At 49.2% G+C, this 23,981-nt stretch overlaps 1 protein-coding gene across 1 annotated transcript; it reads left to right on the top strand.

Moving 5' to 3' along the window:
• Nucleotides 1-477: 477 nt before the first annotated feature.
• On the top strand, nt 478-16,928 carry LOC139054142 (tubulin beta-4B chain-like). The gene is made up of 7 exons (XM_070530751.1): nt 478-626; nt 5,844-5,952; nt 12,258-12,368; nt 13,451-13,695; nt 14,176-14,375; nt 16,108-16,544; nt 16,681-16,928. Exons 1-7 carry the CDS (start codon nt 570-572, stop codon nt 16,860-16,862), a joined length of 1,341 nt encoding a protein of 446 aa, XP_070386852.1. The 5' UTR covers nt 478-569; the 3' UTR covers nt 16,863-16,928.
• The last annotated feature ends 7,053 nt before the right edge of the window (nt 16,929-23,981 follow it).

Here is a 23,981-nt window from a genome sequence, read left to right as displayed (position 1 = left end):
GTCTACTGAAAAGAAGAAGCAAGGAAGAAAGAAAGAACATTGTAAATAATTTAATGCCATATGCGAGCGGCCACCGCTGACTCGTATGAATTCGAGCAGTTCATATCGCAGAGTCAGGATCTCCTTATTCGTACGCCAGTCTGGCTAGCCATGTGCCGCGGGATTGTTATGATGCTGCTCATAAGGAGCGGCGTGGCGGCGAGTATCGGGAGCAGGCGTATGCTTGTTTGTGGGGAAAGCACCCTCAGCTGCTGGTTTGTCATTCTGCGACTGGGGGCCGAGGCAGACTGGCAAAACAAAAACAAGGGCGCACGCTGTCTCGCTATGGGAGCAGCGGCGCAGACACCCCGGCCGGCGTGTGTGGGCCCCAGGGACCGGTTTGCGGGGCCGGCCTCAGCGGACGCCCATGTTTGGGAAAGCCGACGGTGGCGCCGCTGAGCGCGCCCGCGGGAAAGGAGGGCATAAAAGCGCGACTCGAAGGCGCTGCTGGATTCAGTTGGGTGACCGTAGTCGGCCGACAACACGTACAGCAGGTCGTTCGGCGAGCCGCATTACAGACAGGAAACAAAATGCGAGAAATCGTGCACATCCAGGCCGGCCAGTGCGGCAACCAGATCGGCGCCAAGGTGAGGAAATTGCTGTAATGTCGGTGTCCACTGCGAAATTTCGCGACTCCGGCGGCGCAGACGCGCGTGTGCCGTGCCGACCACCTGTCAGAGAAGAGGCGCCCGCCTTCCGGTCCAGCGACCCTGCGGGGGTTGCGAGCGCTTTCGGCTGCGGGAATCCGTGCAAACCAAGTAACCGCGCGGCGGCTTGGTTTCCGCGTAGACTCGCAGTGCCCCCGAAGTGATCCGAAACGCGCGCCGGCGCGCGTGTGACGATCACTCCCTCGCTGTGACGTCACCGCGTCGGCCAATATCAAACGGCTAATGACGACGATTTGACACTTACGGCAGTGCGATTTTGGTCTCGTGATCTCACTGAGCGATGTTTTATTTAACAATAACCGTCAAATATATATATATATATATATATATATATATATATATATATATATATATATATATATATATATATATATATATAACAGTTGTGAAGTGTTGGGGTGGATGGGAGGGGGGAGGCGAATTTGATGTAGACGTCCCGTCGAGTTTAGAATTGTGTATTTCCCGTCAAATGCTTTTTTTTTTCAAGCGCATTGAGTGAAGACTAGCAAGGTATGGAATTTCGCGTCCAGTGAAAACACGTAGAAAAGCACCTCCCTCTCGTCAGGCATGCGATGGCAACTCGGGGTGGGTCGTGGAAGTGTTCGTGCTACTGGCCGAAGTAGGCAGGAACCAACCAGTCAAGTTTTGTGCGCGCCTCGGACGATATGTGCGCGGCATTTGTTTCGTTTTTGCTATTTTTGTTTGTTCTCTCTCTCCTTTCTTTTTTTTTGTGTCAGACACCGTTTGCGTTCGTTGAAGCAGCCTCGGGGCCAGTACGACGTAACATTACATACACCGAAGGGGCACATTCAGTTACGTGCAGCGGTGGTCGAGTTATCTCTTTCAACGAAATGCGGAGGCGTCAGCGCGAGATCGTTTTTATTTTACGATAAAATACAATGTCACCTGTCTTTCGGCAGCCGAGGCAGAGATAGTACGAATAGAGGTAACCCACCAGTCGTAAGTCTCTCTGCGACAAGCGCATAAAACACACACAAAAAAAGAGTGAAAATGAACAGGCGTCAAGTTTGTTGCAGAAGGCCCAACAAAAAGCCTCGGTTTGGGAGCAGGAGGTGGTGTTTCGATTCGGGGCAGCCGAGGGCAGCGTTTATGGCAGCCCACGCGTCGTTCCATTCGGGGCCGTGCAGGCCAACCGCAGCGGTTCGCGCGTGATACGGCGACCGTAGCAGAATGTCGAGGCCGAAGGGCGCTTGCTCACCGCAGCAACGGCCCGGCTGTTTGGTATCGCTCCCCCGGAAAAGAATCGTGGGCCGCCTTCGCCAAACAAAAGGCTGCTGAGGCGCCACGCTCCGCCGGTGACCTTCCGCCAGCCAGCATGTATGCGCGGCCGCAACAGTGAACCGCTGTTCGGAGCCGCGGGGGGAACTGTTGTTCGCTGCCGCCCTATTCGGCAGAGAAGGAATGAATAGTTGGATCTGACTACTCCGAATACGAAAAGAGTAATTAATCACTTTTTTTTTTCATTGTCTAAGCGGCACAAAAAGATTAACTCGGTACGGGAGCTATACGGCTTACTACCACTGCGTCGCAAAAAATGAGTTCATAAGGAGAGAAGATGCAACATCGTAGAAAAGAAAGCAGAGGAACTGTTCCGCGAGGTCAAATTAGGAGTAGGTTACTCGGGTTGAACGCACGCAGAACGTTGGTTATTGCGGTTCAGCGTAATAATGCACTGGCGCTTGTGGCGGGCCACGTTGAGAGGGGTGTGAAGCCTTGCTGGGGCCGCACGTGGAGACGCTTCCGCCTACGGCTTCCCTGAACCCACGTACAAGGAGCAAGCGAAGGGAAATCCGCTCTGCATGGCGCGTTGGTGTAAACGAAGCCGAAAAACGCCTATAACGAAGCCCTTCCGCGCCATGTGGGAGCCACCTACTGAGCGGATCATTAAATGTGTCAGGGAGAAAAATTTTGGGCTCTCTTAGTTACGTTATCTGCCGCGCCAGATCATTTTTCGTTGGCCGAAACTCGGCGCACTGTGATCGGAACGTGGGCTTCTTTTGAGTGAACGAAAAGAAACCCATTAATGCAGTAACAGTTGCTTCGAAATCAAAATTTAGCATAGGTGCAGATCTTCAAGTAATTAATACATGAATAACGTGTACTAAATGTCGCGGTGAGCATTGTTATGCATGTAGCCATAGCTTACTACGGGCCGAGCGATCACATCAGCATCAAGGTTAGTTTTACTTATGCGGACGAACACCTATTATCAGAACATGGCTGTGCCGTGACGCTTCACTGAGGCTCGCAGCCGGAGTAAAGTTGTAGGTTCCTGTCAGAAGGATCAAGATACCTCGTACGTAGCCTGGCTGAATGCAGACACGCAGGAGCCGACTTCTTAGAAGAGGTGAGGATACGTTTAGAGGCGAAGTGTTGGCAGGGCGAGTTTACAGGAACGTACAAAGTGAAGACAACTTGCAATGCGCTCTTCGGCTAACATGCCCCCCTTCCCCCCGCCTCCATTCCATTTAGCTATATCCGAGATACATAATCTCCTCTTCAAGATCATCACCGCCTCCCATATGCCTGCATTTAGTCAATGAACCTTGGACCTTCCGAGGAGGACCTACGACTACTGACAGCTTGAACGTTGAAGTGCACTCTATAGCTTAAAATTGTAATACGGTCGGTGCCACTTCACTTGATAAGTATACTTGCTCCTGTGTCATCAGCCACAGTCTAATAATCGATGGGTGCTGGCTCGAAAGCAATCCCGCAGTGGCTGTCTGCTCCCATTCCGCTTGTCTATATGCCGGGGTATACTGGAGCCCCTCGGGCACGTACGCAATCTCGCAAGCGCCGCGCGGATGCATTTCGTTGCCTGGCAACGCAAACACGCCGCTGATTTGAAATACACATTCCACTGTTGTCCTAATGATTCCCTTCGTCTTCTCGTACGCCTCATTACCCGCGATGCGTATGCCCTTAAGCGCCTGGCCGATTAAAGAGCACACACTTATTTCCTTTGCTTTCTTAAAATCTTCTTTATTTGGCAGCCTACCGGAGCTGAAGCTATAGTCGGTAGTGAAGCTCGGTAATCTAGTAGCACGCCTTATAATTAAGCGAGGGGCGCTCTAGTTTTCACCAAGAGGTTCATGTTGTCCCTATTTGGCACAATAAATTGGGTGTCTCCGCCTCTTTAGGGAAAATACGACATTGGCCCGATTGCGTAACTGAAAGCTTTATTTCCAGACGATGGTGTGAGCGTAATTGTCGTGGTGTCGTTCACAGTCAAAGAAATTCTCCTGGGCAACATTTCACGCTAACGTCATCAACAGTGCCATTAGCACCAGTATATGAGTACATCATCCGCTATGCAAACACCGCGGCGCATATCGCGGCTTTTACACTCGCGCGCTTTGCATTTTTGAAACAAAGGATATAAGATAAGCTTGGCGATTTCATTGTTCCAGGGAACAAAAAAAAAATTAAAACAAGGGGGAGGGGGGGAGATAGTGTGGAAGAAAAGAAAAACTGCTGGCATCGTAATTGTCTCGCATTTCGTTTGGGCACCTGCACATTTCCGCGGCCAAGGAGAGGAGGAAAAAAAACAAAGATATGTATGGAGAGATCACAGCACTGTACACCGTGCTCCAAAACGTAGTTCTCGAGAGACGCCGATATTAAAAGAACTTCGCATCCTCCATGACGTCACAGAAATGAGGGAACGTAATTGATTGGCGCATCTATATACAGATTATCTGCGAGTTTAATAGCGCTGTATTCGCCATTGCATTGTCACCGTCTATACAGAGCGCGAGGGAAACGAACATTGACTAAACGGAACACATGGAAAAGTTATCAATACATAAATAAATTCAAATAAAGCCACCTTTCCATCTTCTCAGGTCCGCTGCCATACTGTCGCAGCAGTGATTGTTCAAGCGGTCATTCTTTTTACCCTGGCGGACAAAGGCGTCGCTGTCTAGATAGAATCTTCCCGTACCAGTTTCTATGTGACGGATGCGCCACACCCACGAGCGGTTCTATACAGGGTTACCTTGCATTGTACGTGAACTCCCGGCCTCTTCGTATACGTCGCCATATCGAGCGACAAGCGTGTATATATATACCCTTCGACACGTCCTCCGCGCGCTTGACGACAACACTGATAATGACTGATCAGTGGCGCCTTCTTTATTGGGACGCCTATGCTCCAAAGCAGCTTGCCTTAATCTGTTCTTGTTTCTGTCTTTATTTTTTTAATTTACGGGAAATACAGCTGAGGTAGACGCAGAATGAGATGAATGTGCGTCACCGGTGTTGCACTAGATTTCTTGCAGCAACCGTAACTACTATTGTGGAGGCTACCTATAATTCTCATTCACAATTAATGTATGAAGGATCGCTGAAAGGCTAATATACCTGACCCCTGCAATGGCCTTAACGCAACTGGAAAGGGGTATTGAATGCCACAGAGCTGTGATGCTCATGGGCGGCTCTAAGGGGGCGAGAGGGTGGGCGGCCTTCCTTTCATTTCAACAGAAATTACACAAATAACCTGGCGATGTTTCGAGGCGACCACCAGTGCTGTCGTGCACCAGCGGCTTCTTTTGCCACTGCATTTTTCTTGCGCTGTTACGAGCAGCTACCCGGCAATCTGTGTTGCGACGTACACCTTTCTCGACTGAATTTTTTTTTTTGGGGGGGGGGGGGGAGGGGGTGCGCAACAATACTCATGGATCTTGAAGTGATGACACCGTGGAATGCGGAAGGCCTGAAGTATCTGCATCTGGACTTGAACCCGTGTTCTAGGTGTCACATATTTTTTTTTTCTCGGCGTATTCCTGAAGGCCTGTGGCCCTTCAGTGGCACTTTAATGACAACCGTTACCGGAAAATTTGTCGCTACTCAGCAGAAGTTAGTGGTCTACTATTTTGGCAACGAGATGGTTCAAAGAACCCGGGTTTGTGAAAGAGCTACGCGAATTCGTGCGCGGGAGAAGCGGTTGACGCCATTAGGCTCCCACGTATCGCTCCATCGTCCGCTCCGAGTCCAGGCAGACGCCTTCTCGCTCGAGTGCGCAGCCTCGCTACGTAACTTCGTTTCTGCGGGCTGCAGAGCCTCGCGCATGGATGCAAGCTACATGCTGAATCTCAATTTCTCTTTCCGCAGTTCTGGGAGGTGATCTCGGACGAGCACGGCATCGACCCCACGGGGAGCTACCATGGAGACTCGGACCTGCAGCTGGAGAGGATCAATGTCTACTACAACGAGGCCTCGGGTCAGTGACCGCCCGGCGTCTCGCCACGCCTCGTAGCTCGCCCCGGCCGTTCGGCCGTCCGAAGCGCGCGCAGTGTGCCCGAGCGGCTTCTCCGACGCTCCACTGCAAATGAGCCGACTTTCGTGCTGCGCCTGCGCGGCAGAGTGGCACACGTGCTTGGGAGAATGACCGCGCACGACAGGGGGGCACCCTTTAGCTGCCGTTGAATCCCGTGCGAGGCTCATGTGTGGAAGTCACGTGGGAACGCGAAATAGAGAAACAGAGGCGAGTAGGCAGAAATTAAGATCACGTGAACTCGCGCAGGACATGTGCTACGTAGAACAGACAACCGGTGGTCGCGTTAGAGCAGCAGAACGTATACCAAGGGAACGAAAAGTGGGTTCAGAAGAGAATCAGTCAGCTGGTGTGATGGCTCGGGATGTGTACGGTTAGCGCAGCTGGCGTGGATGGAGAGCATTTGGAAAGTAAAAAAAAAAATGATTAAGGCTCCTCCTACTCCTCAAAAGAAGACGACAGAAGGAGCCGCTGGAGATTGGCTTGATGTGGATGTCTCGTATATACAGTGCGCATCCAGACACAACGGATCTCTCTCTCTCTCTCTCTCTCTCTCTTATGTGGCGGCGGGGTGGCGAGACTGCGCCATATACCCCTACATCTGTGCGTTTGCTCAGCACGCGTTCTCAAGCAACGCACTCAACAAGGCGGAATACTTTTCGGCAACTGATGTGCCGTATGCGTCATATATGTAATAGTAACATCGTCTTGCATATCCATTTAAACTAATTTCTGTCGACTTACGTGTATCAGGCGCATTCGGACAGCGCTTCGATAACACGATGAAATTTCCGCTCGCTTTCTTTGGCTCATTCGGGCTTTCTTCTTGTGGTTGGCCGGTGGTCGGTCGATGGTCGGATTCGGTACGAAAACTGCTCGCTCTCTCGTTCGTTCGTACTATTCACTTACAGAGACAATAATCGTCGATGGTTTCTGCACATTCTCTCTCTCTCTCTCTCTCTCTCTCTCTCTCTATATATATATATATATATATATATATATATATATATATATATATATATATATATATATATATATATATATATATATATATATATATATCGAACGTCATGACACCACGTGCGATTCCTGTTCAATAGAAAAAAGGCTAAATCAGAAGACATCGCGTATACGACTAGTCGTACCAATAAATTGCTACCAACAAGTCCCTCATAGCTGCAGTGTTGTTACAACAGGTTCCACCAGTTGGCGCAGTGCCACAGCCATCTTACCGTCGCGCTGCATGTCGTATTCGACGGCGCGGCGTACCATGGCAGCAGCGAGCTGCAGGCGGCAAACTTGTAACGGTTCGCTTTCCGAACCGTTACAAGCTCGCACCCTTGCAGTCACGTGATACGACGACTTTAGACAAGCTGGACACTGTGACATCACGAAGATGTGGCGGCACTGCTGTTTGTTCTAGGGAAGGCAAAGTAAATATTCGAGAAACTCCCGCTGGCAAGATTGTTTTCCCGAGGCAAGACCAATACTACGGGGCAAGATTTCAAAAGTTAGAATTGGTGAAAATAATCCGTACAGCTCACGCTAAATCCATTTCGTACGTAAAAAAATGCAAGTTAAAACCAGTGGTTCGCACGGTAAACTATTGCTAGCCATCTCACCCCACCTCTTCATAGTCTCTCGCTCGCCCTGTCGCTTTACATGAGCTGCTCCGTGCCGCCGCTCGAGCTGCTTTCCCTGCCGTGTTCGACATCCAATAGCAACTCCTGTCTCAGTTCCTTCGGGGCTATAAGTGATGCAGTACTCTTTCCAATACGTTACCGCGAAAGAGGCTTGATTGTCGACAGCGGCGACGCTAGAGGGTAGAGGTGCCACATTCGCGCCCTTACCTTCTTTTTCGTTTCGGTCTCTTCCGTTCTGCAAAGATGGGGAAGGCGTAGAAGTTCGTGTTTAGCGTTCGGGGGCAGGGGGTTAGCCGGTGGTAGAGGGGGGGTGCTGCACATTGGGCACGTGCTCCCCTGCACAATCTTTACATACTAGGATACCTTGCATGAAACGACGTGCGGATACGCTCGCCTGCCCCTCCCTCCCTCCCTCCCAGGTCAAACGCGTGCCCCCCCCTCCCCCCGAGAAAAAATCCAGGCCACGGTCTGGAGGCCCTTGGATGCAAAAAAAAAAGAAAAACAAGACAGAGAGACGGTGTTACATACAATCGCTTGTCCCCCCCCCCCAAAAAAAAAAAAACTTTTTCAGCTTTCATGCAGGTTGCAAGAGAGTAACCACGTTGCGCGTAGGCGTAATTGATATGCACAGTTGTTCTTCCTAATTGCCCAAATTGGCTCGACTCCGTTTACCATTAGGCGGTCTTTCCGTGCAAGCCGCCCATACGGTGCTTACACTTGCGGTGAACGCACTGCTAAGGACCCCTTAAAAAAGACAACAAATAGGCCACAAAGGCGCGTGCTGTCTGAAGCGACATTTTCTTCCTTTCTTATCCTCCGCGAAGTCCATGCGACACGAAGGCTCCCGCCTCCCACAACAGCAACAGTAAAAGCAACTGGCCGAAGCAGCCGAGTCAGCACGTAACCCGGGCCGCGGGTGTAACGACCAGGCGTAATGACGTGCGCATCCTGTTCCGCACCGGCCGCCCTCCTTTGTGCTTGCCGCCGAGTGGGCCAAGTTCACGCAGTCTCGTTCGTCCATTACGCTGGCGAGTGCCCAGCCGTCAAACCAGCACCGGAAAATTTCAGAGTTCACGGACCGGTATTTTCTCTCCTCTTCATTTCTTTCTTACAACCGTTCCAAAGAAGATCAGGTTCATTGACGCGTTTTCTTTTTTCTTTTGTGGCTTTCAGTGTCAGTTTGCGAGACCGTAAGGAAGTAAAGGGGCTTGAGAACGTGCGCGCCACTTCCGAGCTTTGTCGTCCGTGAACTCGATGTCTATGTGGCGCCGATGCCCATTTGCGCAGCCTCTCTCGACCAAGCTTTCATTAAAGCTGTTCTTCGCTTGAACCTTGCGCCATCCGCTGTCTCACCGATGGTGTCTTCTTCTGTCGACGGTCACGGGGAGCGGGTTCAGTGCCGTACTTTCAGGCGCCGTCCCATTAGTACGTGCGCACAGCGACGGCAGTGCCATAAACGAAGGTACAGCAGCGCATTGATGTGGCGGGGATATAAAGATACATAGGCGCCCCCTCCGCTCTTCCAAAAGTTTGTTCGCATTGTAATTTTCAGATTGAATGATTGAATTATATTTATCTATTGACGAGGTTAAAGTAAATCTAAGTACAAAGACGTTTTATTCTCTTTTTTTTTGTAGATCCGCCTTTATCGAAAGGGGTTCTTAAGTACTTGCATCTGAAACATTTAAAACACACAACAGTGTTTCTTTTTTTTTTCTTCTAATGTCCGCCCCCACCGTAATGTGTCCATCGACGCCAGGAATCGAACCCACTACCTGCATATATATGTCACGCAGCAGAACGCTACAACCACAATGGATGGATGGATGTTATGAGCGTCCCCTTTGGAACGGGGCGGTGGGTTGCGCCACCAAGCTCTTGCTACTATACTGCCTAATATTCTACCTAGGTTAAACAATGAAAAAAAACAAAACAAAAAAACACTATGGACTACCACGCCCAAATTTTCTGATCCCCTATTGCGAACTGTGCTTTTGTACGTCTCCGTCTTTTGTCGTTTCCCTACTTTTCTTCCACCAATCTTCCAGTCGCCTCTTACTAATGTCTATTGCGGACATGTTTGCTTTACCACTGCTCCCTCTGAACCCAAGGGCTTCAAGGAGGCCAGTGGTGCCTAAATCGACCGCTGGGTCGAAAGCCACTGCAGCGAGTGCCCCCTGCAGACGCCCTCGCGCACTTTCGGCAGATGCATTGTTTTGAAAAAATAATGGTTTGCTCCTGCCACTACCTGATTGAATCCGTAGCACGGATTCTCCCTCGTTCTGAGGTCGTGCGTAAAGAACGTGTTGCATGGTGACGTTTCAAGGCGCGCTGCGGACCCTAGTGTGGCGCACACAGCATCGAAAAGAGTTTGACGATTGCGGATCTGTACGTGCTGAACCCTTCTGAGCGCTTCGTTCTCTAGCAGTGTAAATATCAGTTGTGTGTATGCGTCCATGCGGCCACAGAGAGCTGGGCGCTTCTGCATGTTCTAACCAGACGTTAACGCGTCTCTAATTTTGAGTTGCTTCGTGTCGTACGGGAAGAAGCGACGCGCATCTGTCGCGGGCTGCCTGCAGCGTTGTCGGCTCTCCGTTGGTGCGTCCTTCCACGGAGAGGTGACCGCACGCCGTCTGGCTCGTTCCCCGCCCCATTGGTACGAGGGCGCGTGTGGGAGTCTGCGCGTGCGTGGACCGCGAGCGGAGGCGTTCGACCCAGTAGTGCGGGCTGTCGTCGCCATAAAAGGACGCCGCCTGTCCTCCCGTGCTGGCTCGGTGGCGTGCCCTGGCCCCGCGTGTCGCCTCTTTCCGATGTGGGCCGATCCGGTCACTTCTCTGCGCGGGCCAGGGGCTTAAAGAGGAAACAGGTTTGCCTCGCGCTGTCCGGCGCCGTCCAACGTGCAGCCAGCGCGGTAGCCGCGCTTATCTTTGTTTTCTGCGCGCATGCAGTCGAGGAGGCGCGTTTTGGAACGCGCGTGACGCAGCTGCTGCTGCCGGCCAGCGCGGCCAGTGGACGCCGCCACTCCTCTCCTCTCGGCTCGTAGAAGTGTGTCACTGGGTCGAAAGGCAGAACCAAGCGCGTTAGCTCCCATTGTTTACAGCTATGCGGCTCATAACTGTACCACTCGTACAGCGGCGCGGTGTTGCCTCGCGCTCGTGCCCGTAGGAGAGGTTAAGTTTGCTACTTCGAGAGCTTCTTATACTTCTTCCTGTTTTTTGTTTTCGATAATAAAGTCTGAACCAAGAGTCCGATATACTTATCCACCGAAAAAGAAAAGAAAGAAACGTCGCCTTTCTTCACACAGGCAAGCAATAGCGTCGAACTACATTGATTCCGAACAATTAAAATCAAGAGGGGGGAAAATGACGAAAATAGGAAGTCGCGTGTACAGCTCGAGGATAGTAACATTTTGTTTTGCGTGTCGAGCAGTTTATAGAATGCTCGACTATATGCGTTTGACGCGGATAGTTTGAAACATATAATAATTTGAAGCGATTATTTCTGAAATAGCGAGGTTGTACTTTTGTCCAGTACGATATGCTTATGTCGTCATCGTTACGGACTCTCTATGTGTAACGTTCCTGACATACCTTAGGTGTAGATAGCGCTGCTCGAGCATTGTTTATAGTGCTTATGGAAAACTTGTTGATGTCTATAGTTCACGTTTGGGCAACGTGGTTGGTGTTTTTCAGTATGAAGTGAGTATACACAAAAAGTAGCAGAAACAGTGAAAATGTGTGTGTGAGAGAGAGAGAGAGAGAGAGAAGTGGTGCCGATTTCAGCAGTGTAGCTAGGTATATGCTTATCAAAGACGAGATTAGGAACGCCTAGTGCAGGAGCAAATGGACCTATCACCCGCGTCCCCGCTGCCCCCCCCCCTCTTTTTTTATTCTTTCTTCTTTTCTTGCCGCATCAATGCTGTCATGTGATAGAATTTCAAGGAATATGAAATCGCATTTTTTGAACCTTTCCTCCCCTAAAAATGTCAAAGTGTGTGCGTTCGCTTGCTTTCTAGCTCTACATGTTTGCTTAGTTCTCTAAAAACTATTGGTGATAATACGCTCGCTTCCCCCGTTGCAGAAATATATAAGGACTTTTCTAGCGTCGATTCCATCATTTGCGCTGCGTTGTCATGGTGCGGTTTTGGCAGCCTTCTTACAATACTGTATTACTTTTTGAAAAAATCAGACAGCGCACGCTGTAACACACAGGTGTTATTTTTGGTTCAGAAAACCTAACTATATATCGGCGTGTTCAGGCACATCGTGTGCTAGCAAGTGCTACCATATGTCCACTGGATAGACAGTGCCACAGCTAAAGCCGCAAACAGTTAGAAAAGCTCATTAACGTTGTGCTTAATTAACATGAAACTCAAGACCCATGACTAGTGACAATGTATACACTTTCTACTAAAGCGTGCGCGCTCTCCACTGCACGCATATTTTTCCGGACAAATATGACCGACTTGCTTCGATGGTGGACATTTTCTGTGCATGCATCTCATACACAGAGATATCGGCGAGGTTCCAAGACCATGCGTAAATAAGGTCTGCAGTTGTAGTGGATGGGTGGTTGAGTGAAATATTGTTTTCTTTTTCTTTGTTTCAGGCGGCAAGTATGTGCCCCGTGCCATCCTACTGGACTTGGAGCCAGGAACCATGGACTCCGTCAGATCAGGACCCTTCGGACAACTGTTCAGGCCCGATAACTTTATATTTGGTAAATAGTTCTTTTCAATCTCTGCATGTTGGTGGTTTTGTATCACATTGGCAAACGACGGTAGGAATTATTAAAACCCTACCGCCTTCGGTTGGGCGTATCGGTAGAGCGCACGTGCACAGGTGCGCCATAGTGGGAGCAATGCGGCGTGCTAGTCTCTCTCAACTAGAAGTACCATGAGTCAAGTCGGTCTTTATGGTTCTTGTCTTGACTTCTCTTGTTCCAGAATTTTCTCAAACAGGCAACTCAAAAAAAGATAGCGACTTGGTCAACCGAAAGAAAGGACTCGGTCTATATGGCTGAGGCATGTTGCCTAACCTTTGATTCCCACTACAGTGCAGAGTGAAAAACAAAGACCAGCAGTCTGCTGACCAGTTGGGACAGATAGTATTCAGCAAATTCTCGGATGTATGTCGGAAATGAGAAGGACACGTATCGCCCGTCACCGTCTGCTGGCACGTCGCAGTTTTGTATTTGGTCAGTGGCGTCACCCTAACATTGAGAGAGAAGCAGTGGAGACTTTTCTAAACTCTTCGTCCGACGTTGGCGTGGAAACTGCCTTTGAGCTGTGTAGCAGACGCATCCCTTTGATCTGTCCTTATCTGTTTTGTTGTTCCTCCTTCGCCACTTCCCACTTCCACAAGTGCATGAGTATAGAAGGAGCAAGCTGACTCATGCACGATTTCTACGCCTTCCTGGCAGCAAATTTTCACCTTCTCCCCTCTACGTGTACGTCTTATCAGATGTACTCTTCTGGAGATCCACAAGGAATTCACCGTTGGCGAATTATGTCATATTGCGTCCTTAAAGATATTCTGATAGACATTACAAAATTTTCCGGACGCACTGCACTTAATTCACGATATACGACAGCACTATCGTTCTTGGAACTCCCGATCACCAAGTGTTTGGTAAGACTTGAGATTTGAGAAACGGTCGATATGCGCCGTTAGGCCAGTGACCACTGGCGCAGAAGCTCTGCTCGCACACTTGATGGGCACTTATTTAGGGTACAGCTCGGTATGGACGTCTTCTGTGCCAAGTCTGCAAACGGTCTGGAACTTACGACCCGATGCTCGCAGGTCAGAGCGGTGCGGGCAACAATTGGGCCAAGGGCCACTACACAGAGGGTGCCGAGCTTGTGGACTCCGTCCTGGACGTGGTACGCAAAGAGGCCGAAAGCTGCGACTGCCTGCAGGGATTCCAGCTGGCACACTCGCTGGGCGGTGGCACGGGTTCCGGCATGGGCACACTGCTCATCTCCAAGATCCGGGAGGAATACCCGGACCGCATCATGAACACATTCAGCGTCATGCCTTCCCCAAAGGTGCGTAGGACCGTGCGAGCGTCCATGGCTGCAAATACATGCTACTTCAGTTGCCTTCCGGCGTCCCGTACACCTGAACAAGACAGCAATACATTTCTAAGGAAAACCGCGAGTAGCAAACTTCAAGCAGGTACGAATCAAATTTCCTTCAAAGTGTCCATGCTGATAAAAGCTTTATGTGCATGTGCACATCCTTTCGCAATATCTTAGAGCACATGTACGTACCTCCGTAGCACTGCCACGTAACCAGCAACGTGCTCACAGTTGAATGGCGGCATATACATTGCACATAAACGGTGAAAGCAATTGCAAAGAAGTCTACAAGCGTACGCGCGCGTACGATAGAACCCTAATAAAAAGAGGGTGAAATGAAGCACGTAAACAAGCAAAAACTTGCGATAAACTGGATATGGTAAGGATTTTATGAGTTATTTTATTATTGCGCCGAAAGATAAGCAATCACAACTGCATACAATGCAGGTATCCGACACCGTCGTCGAGCCGTACAATGCCACCCTGTCTGTGCACCAGCTGGTGGAGAACACCGACGAGACCTACTGCATCGATAACGAGGCCCTGTATGACATCTGCTTCCGAACACTCAAACTCACCACTCCCACCTACGGAGATCTCAACCATCTGGTTTCTGTCACAATGTCCGGAGTCACCACGTGTCTTAGGTAATTTGAAGCTGTTTGCTTTTCGCAGGGTTCGTGGTTGACCCCAGTCACATCAGTACGTGCGAGACAGGTGAGACAACCTGGTGCATTCAGAGAGTAGTGGAGGTTACAAAATCCTGTCATACCGAGTGAGAAGGAAATGCGGAGTGTCATTTTGAGTTTGTCGCGCAATATCTTCAAGCTGGAAAATCTTAGTGGTTTGATATTTAACCTAAATATGTCGCTACTTGTCCACCTTGCTTAGTTCAAAACTGATGTGAGTGGCCTAAGGACGCCGGAGAAAAAAAAAAAAAACGAACTGAGAGCTTGCGAGTTAACAGCCCGCTTTAAAAAGGCAAAAATAAGCTTAGTCGTTTTTTGGAGTGTGCACACCGCAGCCTTGATACTCTGACGCGGCATGTTAAGATGTTGTTTTATTTCTTCCCTTCGTTAACTACGCTCAGGCAAAATATAAGCGCGATGTGTTTAAGTTTAACAGTGATGGAATTCTCTGACTAGGATTCTGAGCGAGAGGGGCAAAACGCACCATAAAGTTTCCCAAGAGACCTAAAATTATTTTTATGGATCTCATTCTAACTTGTTACGCTATAGATTTATTATCGTCTTGTCTAGGATGTTTGACACTTACAAGCGGAAGACATCCAGGGCTTCGCGGGTTGAAAATGACACGCAAGAAGCACTGCAAGTCATTCGAGAGCGAACTCACTGCATCCGTGTGGTGGCGAAAGCTTTCGGTGTGCCAAGGGATGGTCTGCGATGCGTGTGCGCAAACTTGATGTGTGCAGATTCCAAACGCTTTATAGGAAAACGCTTGGTACTAAACGACGCGTGATTTCGGACACAAACGAAAGAGAGCTCGTAGACCGCATTTTGAGCATAGAGAGGTCCTTGTTTGACCTGGCGTACAAAGCGAGGTTGGTTTTGTCAAAGTCTGGCTGGTCTGCCCAGCAGCCACAAAGTCCCTCCCCTTCTTTAAGAAAGCAGAAAATTGAAATGCTGTAAAGCAGTGATTTGGGCTTGTTAGTAAGACATCGTGAGGCAAGAAAATTGAAGAGGAAGGCTCAAGAAAGCAAGGGAGAAAGTGTACACTCAGTGCCTGAGCCCGTGAAAGTCTTTTACCCTGGATGACACTCGCGCCAATGGGTACTGACGATGCTTAGTTTGCAAGAAATTATAGAAGGAGACAATACCGGGCTCTGTGTGGATTTAGTGCACCAATCCTGCGTGGGGGTCTGCGCAGTATACTACGAGTGTTTGGCTTGTAAATAGTGACCTTTGTTATTTCTGCAGAGGTTGGCTCCTTTCGGCCCTCCCTATACGACTCATCTTACCCCGGGAATAATTTTATTTAATAATTCTACCAGCTGCGGTGCCCTAATTTTTTCTGGTCAAAAGTGCACCGGCCCAAAGAAGGTTCTTATTGCGTTTTCTTTTTCCTCACCATTTTCAATAAAAACAAGAAACTAGCACCAACTTGATTATATTGTGGTGAATTTTACCCCACTTTACCTATAATCCATGCAAGGGCGAAGTGTGTCGTTTGAAAAAATGCGACCAGATGATTATTTGTTGAAACAAGCGTCACTCATGCCGTGGGAACATCGTTACCATGCTGCGCATAAGTATTCGCACAATAATAGTTGATTTTTCGCTGAAACGTCTTGAAAAATGTTCTTCTCAGTTTCGCAACGCGCACACGCACCCTCCAGTCCTGAACCGAAAACTTTTGCAGGTTTCCCGGCCAGCTGAACGCTGATCTGCGCAAACTGGCTGTCAACATGGTGCCTTTCCCCCGCCTCCACTTCTTCATGCCTGGCTTCGCTCCACTGACGTCGCGAGGCAGCCAGCAGTACAGAGCGTTGACTGTGCCGGAGCTCACTCAGCAGATGTTTGACGCAAAGAACATGATGGCTGCGTGCGATCCGCGCCACGGCCGCTACCTCACAGTCGCCACCATTTTCCGTGGTCGCATGAGCATGAAGGAGGTCGACGAGCAGATGCTCAACGTGCAGAACAAGAACTCGAGCTACTTCGTCGAGTGGATCCCCAACAACGTCAAGACTGCCGTCTGTGACATTCCGCCCCGCGGTCTCAAGATGTCAGCAACGTTCATCGGCAACAGCACCGCCATCCAGGAGCTCTTCAAGCGGATCTCTGAACAGTTCACTGGTCAGTCAACTTTCTTCTCCCAACCGTTCGAATTGAAGTGCTCTTAATTAAAGGGTGCTCGTGTTTTTCGTGCGCACCTAGCAATTTCGTAGTATTCTCGTTCCGCAGTTAATGCTTCTGGTGTTTGTCAACGCAGCCATGTTCCGTCGCAAGGCCTTCCTTCACTGGTACACCGGAGAAGGCATGGACGAGATGGAGTTCACTGAGGCCGAATCGAACATGAACGATCTCGTGTCCGAGTACCAGCAGTACCAGGAGGCCACGGCCGACGACGAGGGCGAGTTCGACGACGAAGACGCCCTTGCTGACACTGCTTAAACGACTGTCACCGCTGGATTGCAGAATTGGAGGTTTCCAATAAAATAAATTATATATATTTGGCAAGTCAGTTGACTGGCGCAGATTATTTGTTATTGCTAGAAACTTGTGCTTGATGTGGCGGAACGTACACGGCGCGTCCTTCGTAGCAAAAGTCCATAATGAGCGTCGCAAGCGATGCCTTGAGCATTAAGTGCGATGAGCACTTGGATACGTGCATATGACCAGTAATTGGGGACATCAACCACTAACAACATCTGTCAGCGGCGAGCGTGGTGGAGTGGCGTCACTCAATGGGAAATGACATTTAAAAATTGACTACAGAGCAAGTCTCTTTTTTAAACACCAAGGTCTCTTCACCCAATTAACCTCTAGGTTCATCTCCTACTATGTGTCAAGTATGTTTATACTGCGGCAAACTTCCAGGGTTCAACAGCCTCTTCTTATATGAATGCAGTATCCATAGCGCGTGTTTAGAATTTTATACCAGAGAAACGCACCTTCATCCGTCCAAATCGCTGAAGTGCCGCAATCACTACGACTTATTTTTCATATGTGCAAAGTACAGCTTTAGTTCGCAAAGTTTCTGAGCTTCCAGGGGCGCTTTTGTAAAGGAGCACTGCAGTCAAGTATTTTACGGGGGTCATTAGCCTTTTTTGAGAACATCGGACGTTCCAAAGCCCATGAAAATTGACGATCTCTTACGCAAGGAAGCGTTTATTGAATTCTCAAAAGAGCGGGCAGCTTATATCTTGAAAATACCGCGGGGCAAACAACTACTTTCAAGTGACATTCACTTTCTTCGAAAATTCGCATCCACTACGAGGTTAAACTAGAATAATCCGCTTTTGAAAGACGAAGCAACCGTGGCCCAAAATAGCCCCAAAACGTGCAAGAATACTCTTCTTTTAGCTAAATGAAAAGAAGGGTCAACCAAGTGTCGCCGCTGAAGAAGACAAGATCGGCGTACGTGGTGTTTAAATGATTTAATGAATAAATATCGATTTCATTTCCGTCTATTTCTGACTCTTGTACATGTTCATTATTCACAAATTTCTTATGGTTTTCGTATTGGATTTCACACGCAATAACGTTGACCTTCTCTTCCTTAGCGTCAACGTTTGGTTGACTCTTTCTTTATTTGACCAAGAGGCCAGGTGGGCTGAATCAGGAGATAAGGCAGTCTATGGTGCAATGTGGCTAATTTTCTACTCTGTTGGCGCTAATTACGCTCGTACCATTATTTTACCTACTCAGTGACTAATTCGTGTCTCTGGTGACAGTGACAGCGACAAGAACTTTATTAGAGTGTCCTGAGGAACTTGATTGGGGGGAACCGAAGGCTCCCCGATCAAGTTGGTGGCTCCGCCCACGACGGGACAGGGAGATGGTGACTCTCCGCGACGTCGCGGGCCCTCTGGACGGCCTGTAGTTGGCTTGGGAAATCCGAGCTCTTCAGCAAGGCGTCCCACTTGGACTTGTTTTGAAAGTCGAAGCCCGCGTTGTACGGGCACAGCCAGAGCATGTGGTCGAAGGAGCAGCACGCGTGACCGCATTTGGAGCACGATTGCCGAAAGTTGGATAGTCCTGCCTCTGGTGGGCACCGGCGAAGCCGCTTACCAGACACCATTGCGTCGTGGGAGCCTTGCTTATTCCAAGCGAACGCGCTCAATTTCTCAAAAGTGTGCCGTATGGGGGCTTTGCCTCATTATGTCTCTTTCTACGGCAGTGCATCCTTTACAGGCTTATAGCCTAATGTGGGCTCCTCACCAGGCCCCATAGGAAATTTTGGTTATACGCTGGAAGGTGTTAGGTATTCTCTAGGGAGCGTTCTGCCGCAAAAAATTTTCAAATCGGCTCATTAATAGCCGAGATAGAAATATTTCCGCGCCACGAATCCATGATTTCAGAAGGCGAGCTCCACTGCAAAGCCAGACAGTCTCTCCACTCGCCCCGTCTAGCTCCCGCAAGCGAAATTCCTACCCTGCGTTCTCCCATACCGGACCTCGAGGATGGCGTGACGCATACGTCACGGGCTCCGCCTTCATTTGGTTACTCCTCGCCTTTCTCTCTCTCTTTTTTTTTTTTGGCGTTGCGCATTTTTGTTGACGGCGTCGCATGGGAGCTGTTGTGATTCTCTCGTTTCGCGCAGCGCACGATTTTGCGCGCTGTGGACGAGGAAAGATGACTAGCGGTATAATTCAGTGTTATACGAATGCTGAGGCAGAACAAGCGGATCGCAGAGCATGATCGCGCGCTGGAACACGGTAGAAAATGGCATAGTTACGGTACCTGCGCGCGTGACTGCACGACCGTGGCAACAAGCAGACGAAGCGGAATTTCTCTTGCTTCGGTGCAAAGAAAAAAAAAAAAAGAAACACACACCCAGACATTCCGTTTATGTGTTTTATTTATTCTCTAAACTTCAATTCGTCAATTCAAGCGACAGATCACACAAAAAACCGATGTTGCCTTGAATAATTATCGAAGTCCCGTGTCTCGATGATTGACGTCACACTGTGGACACGAGTATGTAGGCGCAGGTACACGAGTAGTACGTCACCGTCCGGCTTGGAGCGCGGTCGCCGCGAGGGAAAGAGAAAACTGCGTTCGGATTGAAATTTCAGACCTTTCCGTGGCGCGTAGCGGTGTAATACTTTGCAAACAAGATCGTTAGATCGTACTGTATGCTCTGCGCTTGTCAGCTCAAGATTGATAGACCTGGTGAGGTCTGGCCATTTTAAGGTCAGTGTGTCGAACCGAAAACCGCGCCCGAACCGGAATTCTGGCCGGAACTGAATCCGGACCGAACCTAAACCAGAAAAAATAATAATTGTTACTGGTTCGGCACGAAACGGTTCAAGCATATAGGATGCAAACTGGGGCTAAATGCGTAATCGATTTTTTGAAGCAATTACTTTTCAGTCGGCGCATCCCACAAGAACATCGCTATGGCTCACGAGGCTTACGAGTTGCGTTATGTGCTATAGTTGGATACAACTTAAGTCTGCAGTGAAGCCCTGCCCACGCCCTCATAACCGCCAGCCACTGTTCCTCCGCGAGGCTGCAAATAGTTCGTACTTCAAACTTTTCCTATTACCTGAATAAGGCGGTAACCACAAAAATAAAGTTAAAAGCGCGTAATTTTAAACGTTTTCACACGTCTGTTATAGGGGAACGACGATAGCGTAATTGTTCGTTGAACTGAAATAAAACGCTTGCTTCGCTGCAACTATTTACTGTAAAGTTTCACTTCAGTTGGTAGTGAATTTTCACGAGTAAAACGGGCTCAGCAGTGAAATGAACCGTACCGAGGACTTTGAAGAGTGAAATGATCAGACTCCATGCACTTTGTCCATGTCTGTTGCACACCTCTTCGCTTCCGCCCTTGAAAAGACTCTTCAAGAACAGCAGACGCCCCAAAGGAATCAAATGTGGCGCCATTTTGAAAACGTTGCATGACGACGACTTCGTTTGCTTCTGTTATTGGCTAGCGGAGTAACACAACCCCGCGCAGTCCGTGTGCCTTGGTTGCCAACTAATGTTAACCAACTCAAATTTCTTTTTTTTTTAATTACAACAATCCTAATCGAAACTGGTGCAGTGGTTGCCGAGTAAAACGATTTATCCACTCCCATGTATTTATAAATAAGAGCTTCCGAACTGAAGCGTCCTCTTAAAAATAAAAAAAATAAGAAGGAAAGAAAGCAATGGTCGGTAAGTCAGGTCGCTATGCACACGTAAACTGATCTCTGAAGTCCGGAAGTGCTAAGTTTTAATAGTAATGTTTTTTACTTGTAAGCGATGATATCGCTAGTTAACGCAGAACTGTGAAGTTTTAGTACACAGGCTAATTGATCTTTCAAAGCTTGTAACGCTTCATCACAGTCAAATACAGCATTATCTCAAAATATTGACACCTGCCCTTGTTTATCTTTCTCGGGTGACCGATTTTCACCATCTAACAAATATTCTCACTCAGCGCAGGATGCGCCTGCATGTATCGGAAGTTTCTCGAACGTTATCGATAGTTCTATCCGCTGTGTGTTGTCACCGAACCTTGTTTAATCTGATTGCATGCGCAACACGAATTGTGTAGTACTTTCTGGAAGACACGCGGGCATCAGAGATTACTCTGGAGCGTTCGATGACTAGTATAAAAGCCGACGCGTTTGACCCGCCGACCAGATCTTCGCCGATCGCCTACTGTGTTCGCCGCTATCCTCGTGCTTTCTGTGTAGCCTGTTTTCTTGAGCACAGGTTTGCCTAATAAAGAGTTAGTGCCGCCATTCACAGTTTTTTTTTTTATTGCGGCAGCTCGCCTTCTGGCATAAAGAAATATTTGAGCGTGTAGATACACGCCGGATTCTCGGAGGAAGTCCAGCAATGTCCGGTGGTGGGGCCCCAAGATGCAACTGTCTACATCTGGCGGCTGACCTGGTGGTGGTCCACATCGAAGCAGGTGTTTCTGGCGGAGGGCATGTAGAGAGGGGCAAGTCCAGAGAAGGTGCCCAATTTCCACCTCGCAGACAGTAACGGGACAGAAGGGCCAGGAATCGCTGATGGAGGCACGGTGCTGTGCCGACCACGACCAGGTTACCGCAGGGGTGAGGGCGACACGGAGGCGTAACCTTCGTAGCAAGACATCTTCCCAGCACGCTAGGCCGCCAGGGAGGTCGGCGCCACACGGTGGGAAAAGTGCTCGCGTAGCGCGCCGAAGATGTTCTCTCCGGAGAGGTGGGGGCCAATTGAAGTGGACGAGAAGTTTTGTTATGACTTGCTGCATCCACTAAGGCTTGTGTGGGATGTGAATTGCGGCGTATCCATTGTACACGTACTGTAACGGGTAATTTCTCAACTGTGTCCTGAATCTCCTGTGCCAAAACGTCGGAATTCAGAACACGCCGCAGACAACGGAGGGCAGCTGTGGAATCGGTGAAGGTGTCAGTATGCCTACTACACGGCAAGAGGAGCAGACAGAGAATGGATGTTGCCTCTCGAATGGCCAAGAGCTCCGCTTGTGTCGACTGCCAGGCAGGGGAGCAAGCATACGAGCAGGTTGCTATTTCTGTCAATATTTCCGGACAAGCGATAGCCGTGGTGACGTGATCATCACTCGCACTAGCGTGGACATACGCTACATGTCTCCGGGAAGAGTTCTCACTCGAAGTTGATGAGCTATTTGCTTAATGTACTTTGCTTAATGTACTTACATACTGATCTCGCTCAACCACTCATGTATGCACACAAAATAACACATCTAATATCACTGATGAGACCAACCACGCCCTTTGCTGTCTCATACGATATCTCCTCCTCCATCTTTTAAAACACTAGTGTACATTAAGTTATTCAGACGAGATATAGGATACGAATGCGCAGTGCGCAATTATCCGTAATATATGCCATAGGCAGAACACTCAATTAGTGCAGTCACTTTCTCCCGGCTCCCGCAGAGAGAGGAGAGGATTTAATGGCATCCTTCTTGAAACGGGGCAGTGAAATATAGTCACCTAGCCTGCTTGATTTAATCAGGTGTGCCATACATGTTTTTTCCCTAGCATTTTAGTATACACCTCCTTAATCCTCTTTTTGTTTTTGCCTTCAAAATCTATCTTGAACCGCTAGTCATGACTGTAAGAGATTCGATCGTATCGATCTCTTCCGTGCTTTTTTCCCACCAATACTCTAAACGTCTCTTCCTTATCTCGACTGGTGACCGCATAACGCTTCTGTACACTTTAAACCCAAGCGCTCTGGAACGTGTACGTTACCTACGGTTCTCACTGGGTAATCCCTTCGCATTCCATTAGGAGGTGCTGAGTGGTCTCCGCATTTTTGCTGCAGCGTACACATTTCTCATCTATTTCCGAATATTTGCTCCGGTATGTTTTCGTCCTTAGGCAACCGGCTCGAGCCTCAAATAGTAAGGCACTGCCCTTTGTGTTATCGTGCAGATTTTCCCTTCTAATTTCTTTCTTCTCATTCTTGTTCTCCATAGTCCTTTTAGTTTCCATTCCTTGCATCCAATTAACTGTCTCTGTTTCGCTCACTTTCTATGTGATAACGCCTCGTTGTCCTCCTCAGTACTCCCCAGAAGGCGACCCTGGTGTCGAGAGTAGCGGTGGGGCTGACACTCGCGCTACGAGGCTATAAAAAACTGCTGCATATGGAACATCACGGTGACGGTGAAAATTCGTCTGTACTGACCATATAATTGCTATTGGAATAAAAGTGAAAGCTCACGCTCTGCTAGCTGACTGTGAAGATAGAAGTTATACGCCTGAACTCTTTAAAAAGTTCGCTACCTTTGGGGCTTAAGGGCCGTTTATAGTCCGACGTAACGGACGCGCGCGCGCGCGCGCGCTCACGCTACGTCACGTCGGCGAAAACGACACCTCTATAGTCCGGCGCACCGGCGCAGCTAACGTAACCGGCGGTGTCCAACGCGCCCCGACGGGCCCGGCGCCGATTTGGCTCCGGAGCCATTCGCGCGTCGAAGTCGGCGGAACTCTCGCACCACAATGCATTGCGCGCGAAGAAAAAGGCGCCAACACAACACCACAGACGGCTTTTGCGGACGGCGCGCGACTTGGGGAACCTTCTGCGCATGCTCTGAAGATAGCAGCCTACGGCGCGCGCGTTGAAGTATAGAGGGGATGGCATCTCGGCTGGCGCAGCGCAACCGACGCAGCGTGACTGACCGCGAACGACGCTCGCCCGCGTGCCGATAACGCCGGACTATAAACGGGCCTTTAGCTTGTCCCACTGCAATAATCGTCATCTATCTTGCGCACATTTCCTTTCTTTAACACTGCGAACCCGGTATTTCCAGGTCACGAACGACATGCGCGTTATCAGCGTGACATAGCATTCTCGACAGGAAAGTAGCGAGCGCAGATTCTGCAAGAAAGGAAACGCAAGCAGGACATATGACGGTTATTGTTGTGGGACGAGATAAGCCTCAAAGGGTGCCAACTTTTTTACAGTGGATCTGTTAGAACCTCGCTGGGTTTCTCTTGACGTCCGCAGCTTCACCGAGCTGGGGGACAGAGAGCTGAGAGAGAATTAAAGCAGAGTATAAAAAATAATATCGCGCACCATAGGGACGCGGCGAGA

The sequence above is a fragment of the Dermacentor albipictus genome, chromosome 1 (assembly GCF_038994185.2).
Source record: "Dermacentor albipictus isolate Rhodes 1998 colony chromosome 1, USDA_Dalb.pri_finalv2, whole genome shotgun sequence".
Classification (NCBI taxonomy): Eukaryota; Metazoa; Arthropoda; class Arachnida; order Ixodida; family Ixodidae; genus Dermacentor; species Dermacentor albipictus.
Note: the sequence above shows the minus strand (reverse complement) of the source record. Positions and strands in the feature narration are given on the sequence as shown.